A 21,464-nucleotide genomic window follows, 5' to 3' on the forward strand; every position below is an offset into this window, starting at 1 on the left:
AAAAAAAAAAAAAAAAAAAAAAATATTTACAAAACAATATATCATATTTTCTTTCTTCAAAAATATCAAATTTCACAGCTTTTAATTTTTATTTTAGGACCCGAAAATGTCATTCAGTTTTTAACAAACAAAAGATAAAAATAAAAGTTATCGAAATAATGATATGTATTTTTCAAAAATGAAATTAATTATTTTGGTACAATGGAAATCTTTTTGAAATTTCTACATTGGTACATGGATTGTTTGCCATCAAATTGAAAATAAATCCATTTCATTTGTAATCCTATTTGGCATTTGTTTGGGTTCATCCAGATGGGTGATTATATTCTAGTGAGTAATTCTTTGAAATTTTAAAGCAAGTAGCGTATCCCTCCAAATTTTCTCAAAATAGTTTGGTAAAACAGCTAATTAAATAAATCTTTAGATAAGGTTTCATTGTCATCAGATGAAAATTGCACTTCAATATTGGCTGACATTTCACTCAAAAATAAAATTACCTCAAGAAATAGCAAAAATTAAATTTATTTGTGTATAAAGAAGTACAGGTTGAGAGGGTATTTATATGTCTCAAAGTAATCTAATGTCTCTTGGCATATGTAGTAAAAGTCTATTGTTCATGTGGAAAATCATCCATGTTGTTCACCAAGGGTTCATGCAACATATTCAGCTTAATGTTTACACGATTAGGCAAACAAGCTTCATGGAATATAATCTTATATTTCATCAATCAAGTTGTAAATCAAAGCTGTATGGCAAAATGATATTTACAGATGTAAATTCGGCAAACTGTTGCTAAAAGGAGAGGACATATTGTTATTGCTCCAAAAATTATAATCATAATAAGTTTTAGTTGCCTTTGACGGATCTATCACAAGCCACAGGGGATCAATTATTTTATTGTCCTCTGGTTTGATTTGAAAGGAAGACTTCTCTGAATTTACAACAGATTTGTCTTCTTTTATTGATAAATCATTGTCACCGAAGAAATCTCCTTCTGGATCTTTTGAATTAGATTTCCATCTCACTTTTTTCGATTGGTTTGATGAATGATTGTGGTATCTTGGCGATCTATTGCTATTCAAAACATTTTTTGCAGGTAAATCTACTAAAGAGCCACTCATTGATCTTCTCAGTTGCAACATTCTGATTTCATTATCTTTAGTACTTTTTTCAGCTTCTGGAGACATATCAAGCGAAGAGTCACTTTGCACAATATTTTTTGTGGAACAGTAGCTATCAATTGTTGTATTGAAAGACCTGCGCTGCCATCGTTGCTTTTGTGAAATGTCAAAAGGCTTACTTCCAGCATTTGATTTATGGACAGTGGCAGTTCTTTTAAAGAATTGTTTGATGTTGACTCCAGACTGAATTTGAAAAGAAGCCACAACCTCATTATAGTCTGCCTTTTCAATGTCAATGCGTCCCGTGTCAGGTCTGTAAAAAAATACAATTATTTTAAATGTAGTAATAATAAAAAATGCTTTATTAACAAAAAAATTGTTGTATATAAGTTTAAATACATATCTCTTACATAAATTATTGTTATAAATGAAGTATTGACACCATAATTTTATTAACTTTATAAACATATAAGCCTTCCGGGAATATTAATAATTATATATAAGTGGCCCCTGGTGGGCCTTACATGATTATTATATCAGTTTGATTTTTTTTTTGTTTAACAATTAATTATATGGGGTATAGTTTCGTACAAAAGACACCCCTAACTATTTACAATGCTGTAACTATTGAACAATTGTAAATAATAACAATGAGTTATAAAAAATAATAAAATAAATAACTTACAAAGAGAGAAAATACAAATCAACAACAAATACATATGATATTTTAAGATTTAATTAGAGAAACAACTTTGAATGAAAAAACAAAATTGAGAACAAGATGGAGAAAAAATAATAGTTATGATAATAATAAAAAAAAGAAAAACATAGAATTTATAACATGATGTCTTGCAACAATCTTGGCTTTAGTCTTTGGGATATGGTTGGATTTTGCATGTTGTGTTACTGCTGCTTAAACTGCTGGTAACAGTGAGTGGAATTTCGTTTTTTGATGAACTCATCTATTGATGATTCCATTTATAGTTCCCGATCCAATTGACTATTTCTTACAAACCAAGGTGCATCCACTGGGATTCGTAGGACCTTGTTTTGGAATGATTGTAATTTTTTTTCTTTTCGTTAAGGATGCTGCTCTCTAGACTTTCTATTTACGATAGGGATATACGAGCATACTCTTGGCATTGCTAACCTTGCCTAGGTTTGGATTGATTTAATGTTGCTATGGTGATTCTAGGTGAGGTGGTGATTAAGGTGAATTCCCAGGTATCTTAATGCTTCACTGGCAAGATTCCGTTGCACATTTGACCTTTGAGGATTAGTTCAGGTGAGTTGGGTGGGCGTCTAAGAATAAAAACATTTGAAATACATTTTTCAAAGTTGAGACTAATCATCCATTCAGTAAAGTATTATTCAAGTTCAATTTCTTTTATAATAAATTTATTAATAATCAAAGATAAATAATTTTTGTAATATAATTAAATTAATTTAATTATATATTTTAAAAAGATCAATTGCTATGCTTTTACAATTATCTTTTTTATAAATTTCAATGAAAATCACATTTATTTGTCTGTTTTAAGAAGTAAATTTTGCAATAAAATATAATAGAAATATTAAAATAAAATATAATAGAATCAAGCTTTTCAATCGTATGATTTTAACTGTATTTATACAAATGATAGACAGTATTTTTCAAAATATGAAGTAGATGATCAGGGACGCGTGCAAAAAAATAGTTGTTAACTATTTTTTGTTCCTTATTGGCCACACACTCGACCATTTCCTTCATATAATTTTTACTGTTTATAAAAGTAAAAGTTATCTTAAATTTTCAAGAAAATAAATTATATAAAATATTTATTGTATTTCAATATTTTTATAAAATAATTAAATCAACAGCTAAGAGAAATTTAAATGTTTACTAACCTCCAAAGGCCAGCAGATCCATGCCTAATGTTCTTGCCAGATATTGAAGTCATTGGTTTTTTACGTTGGTTATTATCAATCCCCTCATCAGTAGCCTGAGGTAGAAACATAGTTTGTTGATTTTTAGGAATTCTAACCAAAACAAAAATAAAAATCAATAAATATGTGTTTTATATAAATTTTAGTACTTAATCATAATTGAAGACTACAGAGGAAGAAGAAGTTATCTCTTACTTTCTTAGTTTATCTAAAAATTGTCTATTCTTTTCACTCCACGCAAGTTAAAGCATGGTTTTCTTCTATATTAACTTTACCACTAACAAATCAAATCTATTAGAAACTCATTACTTAAAAATAGAAAACTTATTACTTATTTTTGATTAAAAAAAAAATCCAATTTCTCTGTTTTTCCTTTGTAGTCTTCAATTACAATCTAATAAAACTTTTATTTATTTTGTTCTGTCTAAAATGATTTTTTTTTTTAATTTTAAAAACAACTTTTTAAGCATTATTATTTTTTCTTAATTAGTATTTAGTATTTTATTTCACAAACACTGGCCCATGCTTATTTAAAGGATAGATATTGAGTATCTTTTACTGCATGACTATTCTATATTATACAACTAACAGTTTGATAAAGGTGCGTACAACCTAAGCAAAACTCTGATAATGGATGAAAACCAAAAAAAGTGGCTGCCAGAGATTTTGCTAAAGCATTAAGGAAGCAAATCAGAGCCAATGAACGAAGGTTCAGACTTCAGATTGTACCATCAAAGGGCATTCATTGGGTCTCTTACAAGAATCTCTTGGCGCCAACTCCTAGGTTTATTCTGGGACAAGAGTGAACATATCAATGTGTAGGTAACCAATAAATGACCCAATACATTAATTGTCTTACTGTTAGCTTCAATGGCCAGTGGGTACGCACTTAAGAAGCATACTTCTGCATGTCGATTGTCTTCAAAAATTATATATGTTCGTGTTAAATTCTTTGAGTTTCACTATAAATTATTTGACAATTATAACTCTTATATTCCATTATTCATTTATAAGTCACTTTTGTTTATTTATTTATCAATTTTATATTTTATATCTTTGATATTTCCTACTTCATTACTATTGATTACTAACCATATTGAGAATATTACTATTTAAATTTTTTTTTATAATTATATTTTTGCAATACATACATAATTACACTTTTTTATTACCTTTATCCATGGAAAATATGTTCCATGGTATTATGGACAATAAAATTTACAAATATTTAGAGCTCAATTTGAGGCAGAACACACCATGATCTTCAACAGAATGGGATTCCAGGATCTTTCTTTAGAAAAAAATTATGATAGTTGAACATATTTTTTTAATCACTAATATTGTCTTCTACTTTTTATGGTGAATACAAAAGAGCTATTCCCAGATTGTAACGGTCTATTATGATTTTTTTGTTCAACTCAATAATTTGGAATACCTCCATTTCTCTCAAAAGGTTATCATTTAGACACCTGTATTTCTAGAAACCGGGCACTATATATATTTATACATTGTTAAACTTCAGTGAATAGACATCAATTGAGCATAAATTTCAATTTTTCTTCTTTGGCATACATATTCATGTATTAATATGTGAGTGGTATATAAACTAAACATTAAGCAATCTAGGAATAAGTGTGGCCTACTTTATTCTAAAGATTACTGATTTTTTAAACTTTTTTATTGCAGATTTTTACATAAGAAATGTGTATGGAAATACATCTATACATTTTTTTGAAATTGAAATTTGTTAAAATTTAGCTAGACCTGTTGAAAAATTGATCCAATTACAATAATATCCTAACCTAGGTCATTAGGATAGTAAAAAAAAAATATATTGATAATTAAAATTTTATTTGGTTTACAGAAAGATTTTTCTGATAAAAATTCAATTCAAACAATTCAGTATTGGGTAAATAGAATTTGAGATTTATATGTTCAGCAGTTTATATAAAAGCAATTGAAGGTTCAGGATTCAGTCATGCTTTAAAAATAATCTTTATTGAAGTGATATAGCACAAAATTCTGAAATTATTCCAGATATGCTGCATTAATGCTTAGAATAATAAAAACATGTGACAGGTGTTAACAAATTAGTATTGTTAAGAAACTAATTTTAACAAATTATTTACTATTTAGTTTAGTTGTAATACCCTAAAATGATAATCCCCTGTCAAGGATCCATTTAAAACTACAGGATTTCAATGGTTTCTGATAAACCTCCATCAATGACTCGACCCCTCACCTGTGGTGTCCCTCAGGGTTCATCTCTAGCCCCTACCCTTTTCGCTATCTACATCAATGATCTTCCCATCCTTATCCAACATTCTCAATACCATTTGTACGCAGATGACTTCCAAATTTACTTTTCCTTTCCATCATCTGACCTATTAGTTGCTACGGAGAAGACTCAAGAAAACTTGAATAGAATTAGTCAGTGGACACAAGAAAACAAGCTTAAGTTGAATGCAGAGAAGACTAAGGCAATTGTAATAGGATCCAATCATCTCCTGAAAACTATTCCTCTTGTTCCAACCTTATTCCTAAACAACAATCCAATACAATTCCATCCATACATTAAAACCTTGGTGTCACTATAGACCAAACTCTCTCTTGGAAAAACCACGTCTCTGATATTTCCCGTCATACCTTTTCCACCCTGAAGCATTTAAATTACCTTCATCACCTACTTCCTTTTGAAACCCGAAGGCTCCTGATTACTTCTTTAATATTCCGCCACATTGACTATTGCTGTGTGGTTTATGGGGGTGTCTCTGGGGATCTCGAAGCAAAATTAAAATGGTTAAATAATTGCTTTATATGATTCATCTTTGGGTTCCCCAGGGATGCCTCTGCCACACAATTTTATGAAGAGTTGAAGTGGCTTCGACTACCTTCTGTCCACCCAATTCTGGAAGAATAACAATTTAAAGTTTCAAAAAAGCTTTATATGTTTTCTGTATTTTGTCTTAGATTTTCGTTTATAATTGTAAATATGTACACTAGCAGAAATTATATCTTTTCATTTATTATTTTTTATTTTAATTGTATTTGATTTTTTATCATTTTTTTTTCTTTTTATTTATTATCAGAAATCATTTTATGATTTATGATATGACAAGTGGTTTTATTTTATTTGTTTTATCATTATTTCATATATTCTGTTAATTATTGTTGATTATTTGTATATTTTTTAATTCATTCTATTATTTTATTTTATGACATCTTGTAATTTCATCTCTATTTTGTAATTTACTCTAAGGTTCTAAAGCCTAATTCTGACGCCTGTAAATTATTCTAAAGGGATCAATCCCAGAATAAATAAAGATTATTATTATTATTATTATGTTACTGGTAACGAACATCGCTGTGTCTGTTTTTATTAATGAAATATTTGTTACCACTAAAAATGCATGGATAATTTTTTTTTTTTGTGGTTAAAGAATTCGCAAAGAGCCAGAAGGATGGGGGAACTTTTTGGCAGCCCTATGCCCCACCTAAGAGATTCCAGGTTTTAATCAATTAAACCACAGTCCTCCAATCGTATTACATCACTTTTTTAATTCTATTTCTTTGTTCGTGTAGAATTTTCACCTCTACTAATTGTTTTTATCCAATGCATTTCAGCAGTTATACAGGTTAAAAATTAATGATAAAAACACTTTATATTTGAAAAACTTTATTGTATTTATAAAATATTATTTTAAATTGTGTACATTCCCTAGAAACTATAACTGGTAGGTACACTTGGTAACTCTAGTATTTGACTTGAGGTAACCTGAACGTAACCTCAGTCTTCAATATAAGATGATAGGTTCATAACTTCAGTTGTAGATTTTTGGTTCAATCTACAATGCACAATAGTTTGTCCATTTTGAATATGGTAGTTGTATGTTCAAAAATGTTCTTGAAAATTTTAAAATTTGAAATTCCCTTTAATTATTTTTTTTTTTTAAGCGACTAATTTTTATTTTTGCAAGCATGAAATGTGGTACTCCTCCACATCCATGTGAACAATCTTGCAAGGATATTTTTCAACTCAATTGAAACATTGAAATTTGAAAATCTCTAATGTACCAAAGTAATCTCGGCTTTAACATATTTAATTATCCAATGAATTGATTTTCCTCTCCATAGCCCTCAAATATCCCATCCAATTACTTCTGAATCTATCATGCTGGTTGCAAGTATATTCACATTATTATTATGAACTAGGGACCCATTTTCAAGTATCTATTTAGTAAAGATATCATATTTTAATGTAATTTTGGATTTCTTAGAGCCAGAAGCTGGATTTCTATAAAATCCTAAAATACATATGTAAACAGCGGTGTATAAACAAAATGTTAAAATATGCAATAAAAAGGCCCTAATATATATTTATTTAGGTAACTAATTTTGAATAAAGAACCCAAATAGTAACTTATATAAAATGATTCATTTACATAATTGTAATAATATAAGAAATAATAAATAATTATATGTAAGGAAGATAGAGGTGGAAAGAAAATTATTACATGTCTGAAAACAAATATAATTATTAATTACATTAATAAAAAAAAGGATTAAAATTAAGTTTTTTAATCAATAAACTTGTTTAAGTTTTATTAAAGATTCTGTTTTTGTGAACCAATTAGAATAAAAATAGATTTAAGTATTTAAAAACAATATAAAGCATAGAAACATTAAAGTAAAACAAAAAACTGGATCAATATTATTGATTATAACTAATTCACTGGTTCACTTTATTAGCTACATTTTTGGATTTAGAAAACATTACTTTTTACTAGGAATTGATCGAAGACATGTATTTAAATGTACAATGTCATCATTCTTTGCCATGTTCAAAAGCCATAGCCCCTGACTGATATCTGGATCTACACCTTGCGGGACCCCATGGGCAATATGATATTGAGAGAGCCTTGTTGGTTAGCATGAGGGCTGCTGAAAGATTTAGGAGATACAGAATACTCCAAGAGAAATGAGGAGCATGGGGCCCCCACTACAAATCCATCAATAAGCCACACAAGTCATTTATTTGATTTTTCTTTGGCACTGTGCCCTAGACCATTGCACCCTTCATCCTTCACTCGATTGACCTCTGTAAGTACGTATGAAGATGAATATCTATAACTTAGCTCTATAAATGATCGAGATTGTAATTTTTATCACAATTAAAGGAACTGTATAACAACAAAAAATATAAATGACTAGTGCCATTGATTATTTAATATTGCTTAAACCAATTATGTAAAATCTTAACAAATAATCACATCCCTTATAATTTTTCCCTAAAAATATATATTTTTCTCTTCTATCATCATCAAAAAATACATTTTTTATGGACTCTACTGTAAAGCTATTTATGACTCATAATTTTTAAATGCCAAAAAATCTTATTTTTTTCATCCTATACTAACTTCATTCGATAAGTTGAACCTCGGTGTATTATCCTACTTTTGTAAGAAGCACTGGAACCAGTATATGGAAGGACCACATTTATTTCTTCAAAATATTTGTCCTTGACGAGAGGTGGCGTCCTCCTTAAAAGTGTGTCAACTCCTAAATATGAGGCCTTTGTATGTCGATCGATAAGCCAATTAAGCTCAAAATCTTCATCATCTTCACCAAATGGATTTATTAGCTGTTCTGCTACCTACAACAATGATTTATTATTTAACTACTTTTCGAAATTTTAAAAATAAATAAAATTATCCTTTATTTTATGTATTTATGTCTTGAAGGAAACTCAATCAATCACCATTTTTAGTGGTTTCTGATTATTTATGGAGTAATTTTATCTATCAAAGATTCAAATTTTACATATGAAAAATAATGATGCTCTCAGAAGCCTCAACTGTCATTTTATTCTACAAGAATGAATGTCCATCCTTGTTTCTGAAAACCTTCAGTTCAATTTTTTAGATAATGTTTCTTAGGATCTTAAGTTTGGACATCAATTATTGTTGCTCCAAGTAACACATATTTTCGCTTTCATAAAATCATTTCATTACAAATGAAATTAAAGTTTGAAATTCTTTTGTAATTTCAAATTTTATAGTTTTAAAAGAAACTTAAAAGAAAAGAAAAATAAATAACAAGAGAAAACTTATAATTAGGTAATTATATAAAGTATAGTTATAAAGGTTACAGATAAAGTCTCTGGCCTTCCAAACAGTAGTCAATGAAGTTGTAAAACTTCAATATAATGGACACCCAAGAGGAAGATGACTTTATCCGTTAAGAAGGGGTTAATATAAAAAGAACACAAAATGAAATTAAGCTGTGATGCCTTGTAAGTCTGACAAATAATAATTATAAAATTTTTATAAAGTCAGAAAACAAATCAAGGCTTTTTTTTAGGGATATTTTATCTCAACCACCGTTTTGAAGGACATATTCATTGGTGTTAGGACACAAAGTTGTAAAAGTCTGGTATCGACTAAAGCTGGCTATGAGAAGGTGCACTACATTGGATACTTACCTACAACTCAGAAAAGCTGCTCAAGAGTGAAGTAGCCGAAGGATTCAAAATAAAAATAAGTGAACAACTGACAGACAATGACATTATATATAACACAACTATTAATGATACATGGAAAAAAGCTGAAAAATGTTGTGATAGAAAGTGCAAGCGATGTACTAGGGAACAAAGAACCAGCTCCCTGAAACGAATGGTTTGACGAAGAGTATAGGACAGCTCTGGAAGAAAGAAGTTAAACATGCTAATAAGAAAGACCAGAGGAAGTGTACGGGAATTTATGACAAAGAGAAGAGAAGCCAAAAAACTTTGTAGACAGAAGAAGATAGCACAGGAAAAGGGAAACCATAAAAAGTTGCAAGAATCCAGGGAGAAAAAAGAATCGAGAAAGTTTCACAAGGATGTAAAAGAAATAAAAAAGGGATTCCAAGCCTACACTGGATTATGTAAAGGGTAAGAAGGTGAGCTGATTGGAGAAAAGACATCAATTCTTGAAAAGTGGAGCCAGTATTTTAGTGAATTGCTAAACACAAGAGCCACCGAGAAAAGATCTGAAGAAAGCTTCAATCTAGATGAACTCCTGAGTAAGGCGCAGGGCGGTGCAGAAGAGTGGAAGCTCCTGAGAAGGAAGAAATTGTCGACATTATTAAATCATTGAAGAACAATAAGTCACCAGGTCTTGACGAGATAACTCCAGAGATGATTTGTGGGAAGCAAATTATGATTTGATTTGGGAGATATGGTCGGAAGAAAAAATGCCAGAAGATTGGACAAGAGCAGCAATATGTCCTATACACAAGAAAGGGGACAAGCTGACATGCGATAATTATAGAGGTATTACTTTACTAAGCATAACCTATAAAATACTGGCAGTGCTTCTACATAAAAGAGTGTCCGATTTCACGGAAAATATTATAGAACAATATCAGGGAGGGTTCCTGCCCGGTAGATCAACAGTTCACCAGATATTCACCCTGAGGCAGGCAATGGAAAAGTGCTATGGGTATAAAATAGACCTACAGCTGCTATTTGTGGACTTTAAACAAGCTTATTACAGTGTGGACAGAAAGGAACTTTTAAAAGCCATGGTAAAGGTACCACCCCAGGTAGGTGACTCTACCTATCGAGTTAAGCTTGGAAATTCGCTGTCTTAGGAATTTTCTGTGGAGAATGGCTTGAGACAGGGGATCCTCTTCTATTTAATATAGCATTAGAAGTAGCCATTCGTTCAATCAGAACTAATCCAGGAGAGACCATTTATAATAGACTCAACATTTAGCATATGCAGATGATGTAGTCATTGTCGCAAGAATCCAAGCAGCATTAAAAGGAACATTCCAGGAATTCGAAGAAGCAGCATATAAATTGGGCCTTAAGGTGAATGAAGACAAGACGGTGTATATGAAAAGCTCAAGGCAGGATAAAGAAGAGAATAGCAAAGTAACTTTCAGAGACTACAGTTTCAGTTCTGTAAACCAGTTTAAGTACCTGGAAAGCCTGGTTACAGATGATAACAAAGTAGAGAGCAAAATAGAGGCCAGGATAGCAGCAGGAAATAAATGTCATTTCTCACTACAGAAAATACTGAATTTTAGTGCCAGTAGCGATCTATGGTGGGAGGAACATGGCCCTTGACAAGAAAAGCGGAACAGATGATCAACTCCTGGGAGAGAAAGGTATTGAGAAGGATATGGGGAGGAGTCTCGGAGAATGGAGTTTGGAGAAGAAGAAAGAATGAGGAAGTGATAAATCTGTACCGAGTACCCAGCATCATGGCGTTAATTAAAAGAGCAAGATTAAAATAGTTGGGAAACGTTGAAAGGATGCCCGATGAAAGGATACCTAAAAAAATTGTTAACGGCAAACCAGATGGAAAACAGAAAAGAGGTTGTTGTGCAAGACCATAATGATATTCATTAGTTTTAGATTTTGGTTTCACTAGTTACCAGGTTTAGTTTTACTAATTAGTAGAACTAATTTATTTTATTTTTAGATTGGCTAACCTCGGTATCATAAATTAAAATAGGTGTTATCATAATTTTTTTATGTTTAATAGTCACTGCTAAAATTTCCTAAATATCTTACAAATCGACAAATGAAAAAAAATTAATAGTTTGAACCCTTATCTAACAGTAAGGTATCACAGAGTTTTTAAATAATAGTTACTCCAATAATTCAACAAAAACATTTTTCCATAATGTAATACACATAATGGCAGAATAGCCAAAAGTGGTTCCCAAAGTGGGTGCTGCAACAACCTGTGGTACCCCAAGCGTATTTTATCAAAATATTACAAAAAAAAAAAAATTGACTTTGTATTTTTTCTTATTACTCACAGCCACTAAAATCTCTTTTAAATGAATGCACAACTTAAAAAATCTCGAAGGATTTAACTTTAGTAAGCAAATGTTTTTACCAAGATATTTAACTTGTTTGAAAAATTAATATATATTAAGTGAATAACAACCTTCAGTGAATAACAAATAAATATTCTTTTAAAATTACTTTTAGAAGTCCCATGTAGAATAAGAACTGCAAAACCGTGAACACAGGAAAATATTTATCAACTTCCATTTGAGGTTCTTTTTTAGATTCATTAACATATTGTCTCCCAACTAGCGCTGCAAGAAAAAAAGAATATGTTGCCACCATAACGACCTAGAAGAAAAATACACAAATGAATGTTGGATTTAATTATGAATATTTACTTTTATGAAAATTATATGCAGATTAATGAGCATACCTGAGTGTATACTAATGGGATGGAAACCCAATCATAGCTCCATAGAAGCCCACATTTGGAACGAAACTCATTGAATTCCTTTATTGCAAAAAAAAAAAATAGAACATAAAAAATTTTATGATCTGGTTTATTAATATTAATTATACATAATTATGGTTCATAAATATTTTCAATGATATATATTTTATTTTTGAGCAATTTTAGTCGATTTTGCTGAACTTAACTGATCTTTATACATTGAATATTTAATATTAAGAGCATATCGGGAGATCATTGTTTCAATTTCTTGGCCCTGTAAACTAGCCCTTAAACATATTAAATTACAAATCATATGATTAAAATAATTCATAATAAATATTACCTCCATTATTAGTTTAAGGCCACAAGCATCATTAATTTTGTTCTTACTGCATGCGTCTTTTAATAAAGAAACAAACCATGAACAAGGAAACCAATATGTATTGATATCTGTTGTTGGCACTGCCGTGTACATTTCCAATTCCATTCTTGTCATGAATCCTGTAATTTATTGAAATTAAATTAAATTTACTAAAAAAGAATAAGTTAAATAAATTTATTAATTTAAAAAACTAACTTAATTAAAACTAAATTAAAAAAAATTAAACTTTATGTATATATATATATATATATATATAAATAATTGACCGTATAATATAAAATATGAAGATGGCCGGGGTTGTGGTTGAATGTCTTTTAACCTATTATCTTGAATAGCCCTAATGAAGCCCTACAAAGTGGGCAAAACATTGGACAATAAATAGTTGAAAACTATTTTGTTCTTTTTGACCGCAACCCTGACCATCTTCTTCATATTTTATATTTTTTTATTTGAAATAACAAATAAACTTATTCTATTGCTTCTTTATTTCATAATAACATTTTCAAAGTTAAATTTATCTATTTTTTAATCAGAAATGGACTAGTTTAAAAAGTTTAGGGAATGAATTTATTTCTGTTAAAACTTCTAATATTAAATATACTTTGTTTTACAAAAATGGGAAAAATTATTTTTGAATACCTAATCTGCTTCTTTGAACTGGCAATAATTAGGATTAGCAAATTACTAGTGTTTACACAAAATTAAGCTTCTTAAATACACAATTTTAGGCAACATAATCTGCAGCTATTCTTGGAAAAATAAAAACCAAGGTATTTTTTCTGAACCAAGGAACACAAACAAAACTTGAGGAATTTATGATATCAAGCATTATTGAATTGTGAGGTTCTAAGCCCAGGCCCGATATGCCCTCAGGATGTAGATGATAATGGTTCTGATTGTCAAGAATAACAGTATTCATCCAAGAGTGAGCAGATTTTATTCATACAAAGATTAGATAGAGAGGGTAGAATTCTAAATACAAATGAGCCAGCTGCATTCAGGGACAACCATTTTTTTGTTAACAGATAGCTTATTGATGTGTTGGAACTGAAACAGAGAGTAGAAGGAAATTCCTGTTCCTATATTCAAAAAAGGAATATATCAATCCGTCATAGCAGTAAAAAGAAGTAGAAAATATTTGTTTGAGATTGAGTAAATTAACAGAAAAGGACTGGCGCACATGACCTTCTGCCTGAAGTAACAATACTTGGGTGCTACACCCCCTGAGCTGTGAAAAATGTTGAAGAGAGGAAGGGTGTACTTTGGAGAAGATACTGGGCCTAGGAGCACACATTTTTAGTGCTCAAATTTCTTGCTTGGATGCAAGTATAAAAACTTTAAGGTCCAGTTTTACATGACTATCACTAAGTTACATTGTGTAAGTGGTGACACATCATAGTTGATTCTCAAATAATATTAAATACTGACATGGTGCCAGTGATGGCTTCAAAACTTAAAAAAGTCTATCTTTTATAGTTTATTGCTTGAAAGAAAAGTTTAAATAAATGATAAAGAAAGGTCGACTCTTATCTTAAAATAGTTGAAGTAAATGAGTATAAAAACAGATATTTCAAGAGGATATTCTAACGCTTTCACTGACTTAATTTTTTTTATTTGGGTGAACTCTCTTTGCCACTTTTAAAGAACTTCGACGAAGGATCAATTATTATATGAATCAACTAGAATTTATTCCATGTCACTAAATTTTTGTAATCCTGCCTTTGACAGCTTTTGGTCCTAAACAAATGATAAAATAATTATGCTTCAACATTGTAATATTCATAATCCACAGGAGGGTCATCAGCGAAAGTTAACAATACTTAGATAATCTTCAAGACCATTGGGAGAGATTTGTCACTATTTTTTTATTATTGGATTAATTCAGCTTAGAAATATTTAGTAAGTCTATCAAGTTACCTGCCTCGACGAGATGATCCAAGGTGGGGAAGCGCCGCATGACAGCCGAACTGACAGAACGCAGGATCAAGATAAAGGACAGATTGAGGTAGCGTATCAGTGTCCTTCGGAGGATACGGCTGTCTTCATCGTTAGATCCAACATAGAGAGCTAGGGCATGCATTATCCTGCACATCATATTATTTTAGTCAAAATCAAGCCAATCTTGTGGCAGTAATTAATTAAAAAGGGTACTGAGAAAGTGGAAAGTAAGCTACGGGTGCTTCGTTTATATAATGGGTTTCACCTTATTCTTGTAGGCAAATACCAAAAGAATGGGCGAACAAGCTTTCTGTTTGTAACTAATTGAAAGAGACATTTCATTGTAGCGGATGTATATTCAAATACTAGTAAGCGCTGGACTGTTAATGTAGGGGATTTCATGATTGAATCAGTCTAGGTTTAGAATGGTGAATGTCAGGGAAACGAGAAAACCAAAACAGTTCAGTGGGCAATATGCCGCGGAGCTCCTGTCACGCTTTAACAGATTTCAAGATTAACTCAGCGAGATGATGGAAACAATATAAGGGTCGGATGCAATTCCTATCCATGGTACTAAAGATTTAGTTGGCAAGAGAGCTGGTGAAGAAGGAAAGATTTCCGAAAGAGCGCTCGTTTGTGGAAATTGCTCAAGACCTCATAGAAACAAGCGCTAGAGAAGAGGAATCAAAAATGAATATAGAAGAAACCGGCTGGACGAAAGTTAGTTACAATCTTCCAAGGAATAATTCAGTTTCTTGGAGAAGAAGAGAGCAGCAGGAAAGTGCGAAAGAGAGGGGGGTTTTCGGGCTTGGTTTCAATTTTATGTAGTCCCTGACAGAATATCGTCGGACGCGGGTAGAGAATTTGATAATGCACATATCAGGGAGGAAATGAAGACATTAGAATTAGTGTGGCATCTCAACACTCCGGGGCATCCTAAGAGCAGAGGATGGATCGAGAGGCTGCATAGCACTCCCAGCGATCATCCGCGTGTGTATCAATTGGAAAAGGGATCGGAATCAGATGTCGCGATTGAACGAACGATCGCAGCGTACAATCAGTCCATACATATGGTCACGGGGTTTGCGCCCTTTGAAATTGAGAGAGTTGGGATTAGGGTGGTATACAGGCCTTGTCCTACCGTAACTCCCTCCTACCAGTTTATGAACAGTCATCATAAACTCAAAAATATTACACAAAATCAAGACACACTTGTGTACAAGAATAAATAATAAAATAAAGAATAAAATGAAATAATAATAAAAAAAAAAAGGTAACTGAAACATACACTTTGCACAATTTAAAATGAACATCGTCACTGTAAGTTTTATGAAACTGATAGCACAACAATAATAAATAAATAAAAGGAAATCTTTCACTCCTGTCTTTCAAGCTTAGAACAATGTCTGCAACATTTTTTAAACGTAAGAACTATATAAAACCAGGTTATGCACATTGTTCATTACGAGAACGGTCCTGTTATAAATGATAAAGAAAGTGGAGGACATGGTGGGTTATGGGAAGAACATCGACCCCCGGTACCTTACGTGTGGAGTTCCTGCAACTGCAGAGAAGTATTTAATATACTCCTCTTTATTCTGCATAACAAGCCTCCCTTCAGTGAGTCAGCATCTCCCTCATTTAGTAGTCAACCTTCTCTCTGTGTCTCTAGATTATAGTAGACATTAGATAAAATATTATATTCTGCCTCAAAACAAAAAACTATGGAAAAAGCCGGAAGTTAGTAGAATAATAGGATATTTTTAATCATCTATCTCAAATAGTTATGTAAATAATTTACCTATTAGTAAACGTTATTATTACAAAGAGCTTTAGGTAGCCTTTAATAAAAATTGCAAAATGAAGACCAAGACCACTTTGAGTGATCACCGCCCAGTATAAATAGTAATCTGGTTCTAATGACACTACACTATAGACAGAACAAAAAGTTGAAATACATTAGCTAAATGAAAAGTGAATAAAGCTAGCCGATTTTATCGCTAGGAAAGATGAAGTGGCTGCGATATATCCGTTGCTTCGCACGCACGGTAGTTCACATCTACCCTTTCAAACATCCCCTGAAATCTATTCGGAAAAATACAGAGGGTAATTAGGCCTAATTTTAAGATAATTATATTTCAATATTTGTTAATGTTAAGTTGATTGGAATATTTTTTTTTCTTAAGGAATTTAAATTATTCAAATATTTAATTCTAAACTGCGAAATTTTAATGTTTTACTTTACTGGATAGAGTACGGTACTATATAATTGTCTGCCTCTTGACATGTTACATCTTTTTTTTTTCTAAAATGTTTAGTTTTCTATTAGTATATAATAAGTGTATATTATAACTCATATTTCCGTAAATGTGTTTTCAACCTGTATTTACATAACATGTAAATCATGAGATTTTTTCATAGTTTGTATTTGTATACTTTTAATTTCTAATAGAAACTGTAAATGGTTAATTATTTTAAATAAATAAAATTTAATGTACTTTAGAGGAAGGTTTTTTGAAAATTCGCCATTCAAGTCCTGTTCAACTACTTAACTGTTGATAAGACATAGCTGATATAAAATATAATTTAGTTTTACAATGATATACCGACTTTAATCAATATCTTCTTAGGGTAGTCATAAAATTCTTTCATATTTGTAATTTATATGTTTTTAATTACATATAAAAATGTGAGATGGTTAATTATTTCAAATAAATTTCAATGGGGATAAGACTTATGTAATATTGAAGAATACTTAATTGTACATTGATATTTGAGTTTAATTAAACTTAACACACATACTTTTCATTACTATATAATTCATATCTAAGCTAAAGTAAAAATGGTTACTTTATGATTCAAGGAATAAGATTTTAAAATGGACAAAAAATAGGTACGAAACGTCGTTTAATTATTTAATAAAGACTAATTGTAGTTTTAAGGTTTTTTTTTAATTTGACCAAAAATTATTATTTAGAAAAATCCTTAAAATCCTTTAAAAAATAGTGTTACTTTACTACTTACCTATCCGGCGATGGTATCGCCATATACTGTTTCCACCAGCGATCTGCGACGTAGGTCACATAAAAGCCAAGGATGAAAGACAATGGTATTAACTGGATGAAGGAATCGCAATAGAGAACTGCTTTCTCGAAGAGTCTGGAAAACGGAATAAGATATTTATTCCATATAATGGAAACAAATAAAAATAAAGAAGAATTACTAAACCATTTAAAATATTCTATTAGTGAACTCTTAATAATTAATCTTTAAATTTAATATTATTATTATCTACTAAATTATAATTAGTACTGTTTAGTTAGAGTATACATTTTATATCATCACTATTTTGACACTAAGCCAAAATTTCTCAAGCTTTTGTTGTCGCAAGGAAAAAATATAAAAGATATAAATATAAAATAGATAGACAAAAAATGTAAAAACAAAATTTTTAATTCCCAATTTCTAAATCCTCAAAATTAAAATATTAACCGCGAGGGGAGGTAACTAGTATGCTTGGAGTGTAACTTAATCTAAAACAAGTTGTTTGCAGATAATTACTTAGATGGTGGCGATTCTAGGTAAAAATATAAAACAATGAGGTGTTATTAGTTCACCGTAGATTAATATGAGAAGATGGGAGGGGGGAGGAGGTTGCGGTCAGCAAGTAAACAAAAACTTATTTATTTGTGCCGACGTTTAAACTTATTTATAATTATAAAAATCGTACCCTCTTCACCGATCTCCAATCTCTTACCTCTTATACAGACCACTGTCTTAAATCCTTTTCCTTTCTGATAATATCCATAAATGGTTAATAAAACGTCTCACTATCCTCAACCTCCACTTTGCCTTCAGATCTCATAACAAACTTTCTTATATCTACTCCCATCTTAAAGATCCTATTCCTCTACAATATTGTTACCATGTTATATACCGTATCCCCCTTGCTCCACTCCTAATTGCAACTCATGTTACATTGGCGAAACTAAAAAATCTACTTAAAAATCGCATAACACAGCACAAATATTCTATCTCTTTCAGTAACTTAACTGTTTCCAAACTGTCCGAACATTCCTTATCATTAAACCACTCGTTAGATTTTAACAATACTTCCATTCTAGCCACCGTCCCTAACCATGATAAACGACTCCTATCCAAAAGCATTCATATACAATTAGTCTTCTCCTATTAACCACAAAACTGACAAACGCAATTGAACAGCGACCTTTCGTATACAGGTCATTTCTATTTTCTCATCTTCATCATTATTCTTTATCTATATATTTCTAGAATTTTCTGACTTTTCGTTCTCACGTTTTTTATTTATTTTATTCTTTGAACTTTAATTTCATTTCATTTCTTCTCCTTTATTTTATCTTAACAGTCTTCATTCTTGACCGCTACTATTTCCGTTTCATGTAACCTGATTTTTTTCCAGCTCTATCGGTGAAGTCAAAATTCATTCAGTCTAGTCCAAAACTCTGCTAGATCATGTAAGTCTTCCTCTGAAATTCAGGTCAAAACGTCGGCACGCACAAATAAATAAGTTTTTGTTTATTTGCTGACTGCATCTCTGACCATCTCTTCAAATAAAAAAAAAACTAGATTTTTTATTTGATATTTTTGATTCCTACAAGGGTATTGCAAAATTCTTCGTGCATAAAATAAGTTTAAGTTCCCTTTTCTGATTTTTTTTTTACTTACCTATGTATAGAATACATAGTAAGAGGTAGTATTGTGATCGTGATAAATTTCTATTTCGAATTCCAATTTTTCGACGGAAATACACGTTTTGAGGATACTGGGTCCACTTTTTTCGATATTCTAAAAAAAAAAGAAAAAAAAAACAAACGATTTTTATAAAACTCTGAATGTGAATGTAAAACTAAATAATAATTTATAAAAGCTATGTTTTAACCACAGTGAAGTTAAACAGGGCTTGAATAGCGAATTTTCAAAAATCTTCGATCTGTCAATTTGGTAATTAAAATGCTCATTCGGATAATTAGTACGGAAAAGTATTGCCTACAATGAATTGCATAGGAGCTGTAGCTAGCGGCACCTCCTCCAATCGTGATATAAAATTTAATTATTTGAAGTGAAAATCTCTCCTCTCGGCCTACAGTAATATTTAAAGTTCTTGCTTCGGATGATAATCCTGAATTGGTCGCAGATTAGAGTGATTGTGCCAATCATCTGCCTTTGATGGGAGACCTAGGCTTATCTTGAAAAATTAATCAAGAGGGATTCGTAAAGGCCAATATCATAAAAAAGTTTTTTTTCCATTCGATTTTATATTTGTTGGGGGTACTCAATCAGATTTTGGATTTTACTACTTTGTATCAAGAATGCTAACTTCTGGAAATGTGAGAGAATTAAACTTTTTTTTTTTGTATAGTTTTTAGCTTATATGTCAATGTCTACTGGCTCTACGACAAAACAATCTATATGAAAAACTAAAGATGAAAAATATTCTACAAATTTAGGATGTACGCATTATTTCATTCTTGTTCATAGGATTGAACGATCATTGGTTTAGGGAATTCAAATCTCTGAATAACATTTAGTCTAATCAACTGAGATTTGTGAAGAAAAAAAATCATATAAATATTTTTCCAAACAACTCCTAATACTATTGAGGTTTTAAGTAAGATTCTGGATTTTGCGACCTTCTGTTTAGAATATTAAGGAAATATAAAAAAAAATATTGGAAGATTGTTGATTGACCGTGTGTAAAGATGAAAGGAATATGGTCCGGGTGCGGTCAAAAAAACTCAAATAGTAGAATTATACTATTTTATTGAGCCTGGAATTATACTATTTTATTTTATTTATATCTATTTTATTAAAATTATACTATTTGAGTTTTTTTGACCACACCCGAACCATATTCCTTTCAAAAAAAAATATTGCATTTTTTTTTCTTTTTCGAAAATTTGAACTATTAGCTCTACGACGAATCAGCCTGTTTATAAAATTGAAGATAATAATTTTTTTTACAAATTTAATATACACTATAACGCTGCGATATTACGTCACATCTCATTTTTACTTTCCTTTGCACAAACTTTGTCAGCTGTCCCTTTTTTTCCAGTTGTACCGAAGAAGACTTTTTTTCTCTGAAATATAAATTTAAGGCTAGTATTTTCCTTGTATGTGACTGCAAATTTTTCGATAAAATCCACAGACTGGAAGTGTCACTTTATAGAGTTGATTTTTCACATGTTTTTTCGATTTTTTGGAAAGCAATTGGAACTATTTTGATTACACTCGGCATAACAATGTACGATAGAGTGGTCTTTAATATCAGATATGTCTGATCCCCATTTAAGTAGTCTGACAGGATTGAATGACGATTTTTTACAAAATTTAATTAATTTTGTTTATTTGTAAAAAAAATAACAGTTCTCATTGTTAGCAATAAGCAACAATATATAAGCAGCACCAGCAAAGCGGACCCTCCCCGCTCAACATAGTATCAACGCGCACTTGGCGCCTTCGACTATACACACACAGTGCACAATAGAATCAATACCTTAAAATACCCCTGGTAGTAAAAGGATGCATAACATCAACCTACACATTTTTCCATGTACCCTAATTTCCTTTTTCTTTATTAATGGAGGGTGCGAAAAAAAACAAACAATATATAAGCAGGGCCACCCATAGCTCAGTAGTTAAGACACAGTCTTACCTATTTGATGTCTATTGGCGGGGCCGGTTCGAATCCGGCCTGGGACGTTGGCTTTTTTCATTGAGTGGCGGTCCCACAAAATGAAGAACTTTGGTTGGGGAACCATGGTTAAGCAGTATAGGACTCCAATGGGAGTCTTGCCCGAAAAAAAATAAAAATAT

The 21,464-nt window shown here is 30.9% G+C and overlaps 1 protein-coding gene across 3 annotated transcripts in view; it reads right to left on the reverse strand.

Annotated features, from left to right (window-relative positions):
* Nucleotides 1–18: 18 nt before the first annotated feature.
* The window catches only part of LOC106680734 (bestrophin-2), a 46,667-nt gene continuing 25,221 nt past the window's right edge, over nt 19–21,464 (reverse strand). The window contains exons 2-9 of one of the 3 annotated variants that reach the window (XM_014420651.2): nt 17,631–17,765; nt 14,586–14,752; nt 12,630–12,787; nt 12,269–12,346; nt 12,031–12,183; nt 8,465–8,700; nt 3,009–3,140; nt 19–1,434 (exon numbers count right to left, since the gene is read on the reverse strand). In XM_014420651.2, the coding sequence (XP_014276137.1) occupies nt 765–1,434; nt 3,009–3,140; nt 8,465–8,700; nt 12,031–12,183; nt 12,269–12,346; nt 12,630–12,787; nt 14,586–14,752; nt 17,631–17,653 (1,617 nt within the window). In that variant the 5' untranslated portion in view covers nt 17,654–17,765 and the 3' untranslated portion in view covers nt 19–764. Of the gene's footprint in view, nt 1,435–1,919; nt 2,424–3,008; nt 3,141–8,464; nt 8,701–12,030; nt 12,184–12,268; nt 12,347–12,629; nt 12,788–14,585; nt 14,753–17,630; nt 17,766–21,464 lie in introns of those variants that run through there. The other 2 variants (XM_014420650.3, XM_067049796.1) reach the window with 2 other exon arrangements.

This window comes from Halyomorpha halys, unplaced genomic scaffold (assembly GCF_000696795.3).
Source record: "Halyomorpha halys isolate HHAL.00 unplaced genomic scaffold, Hhal_1.1 Scaffold284.1, whole genome shotgun sequence".
NCBI classification, from domain to species: domain Eukaryota; kingdom Metazoa; phylum Arthropoda; class Insecta; order Hemiptera; family Pentatomidae; genus Halyomorpha; species Halyomorpha halys.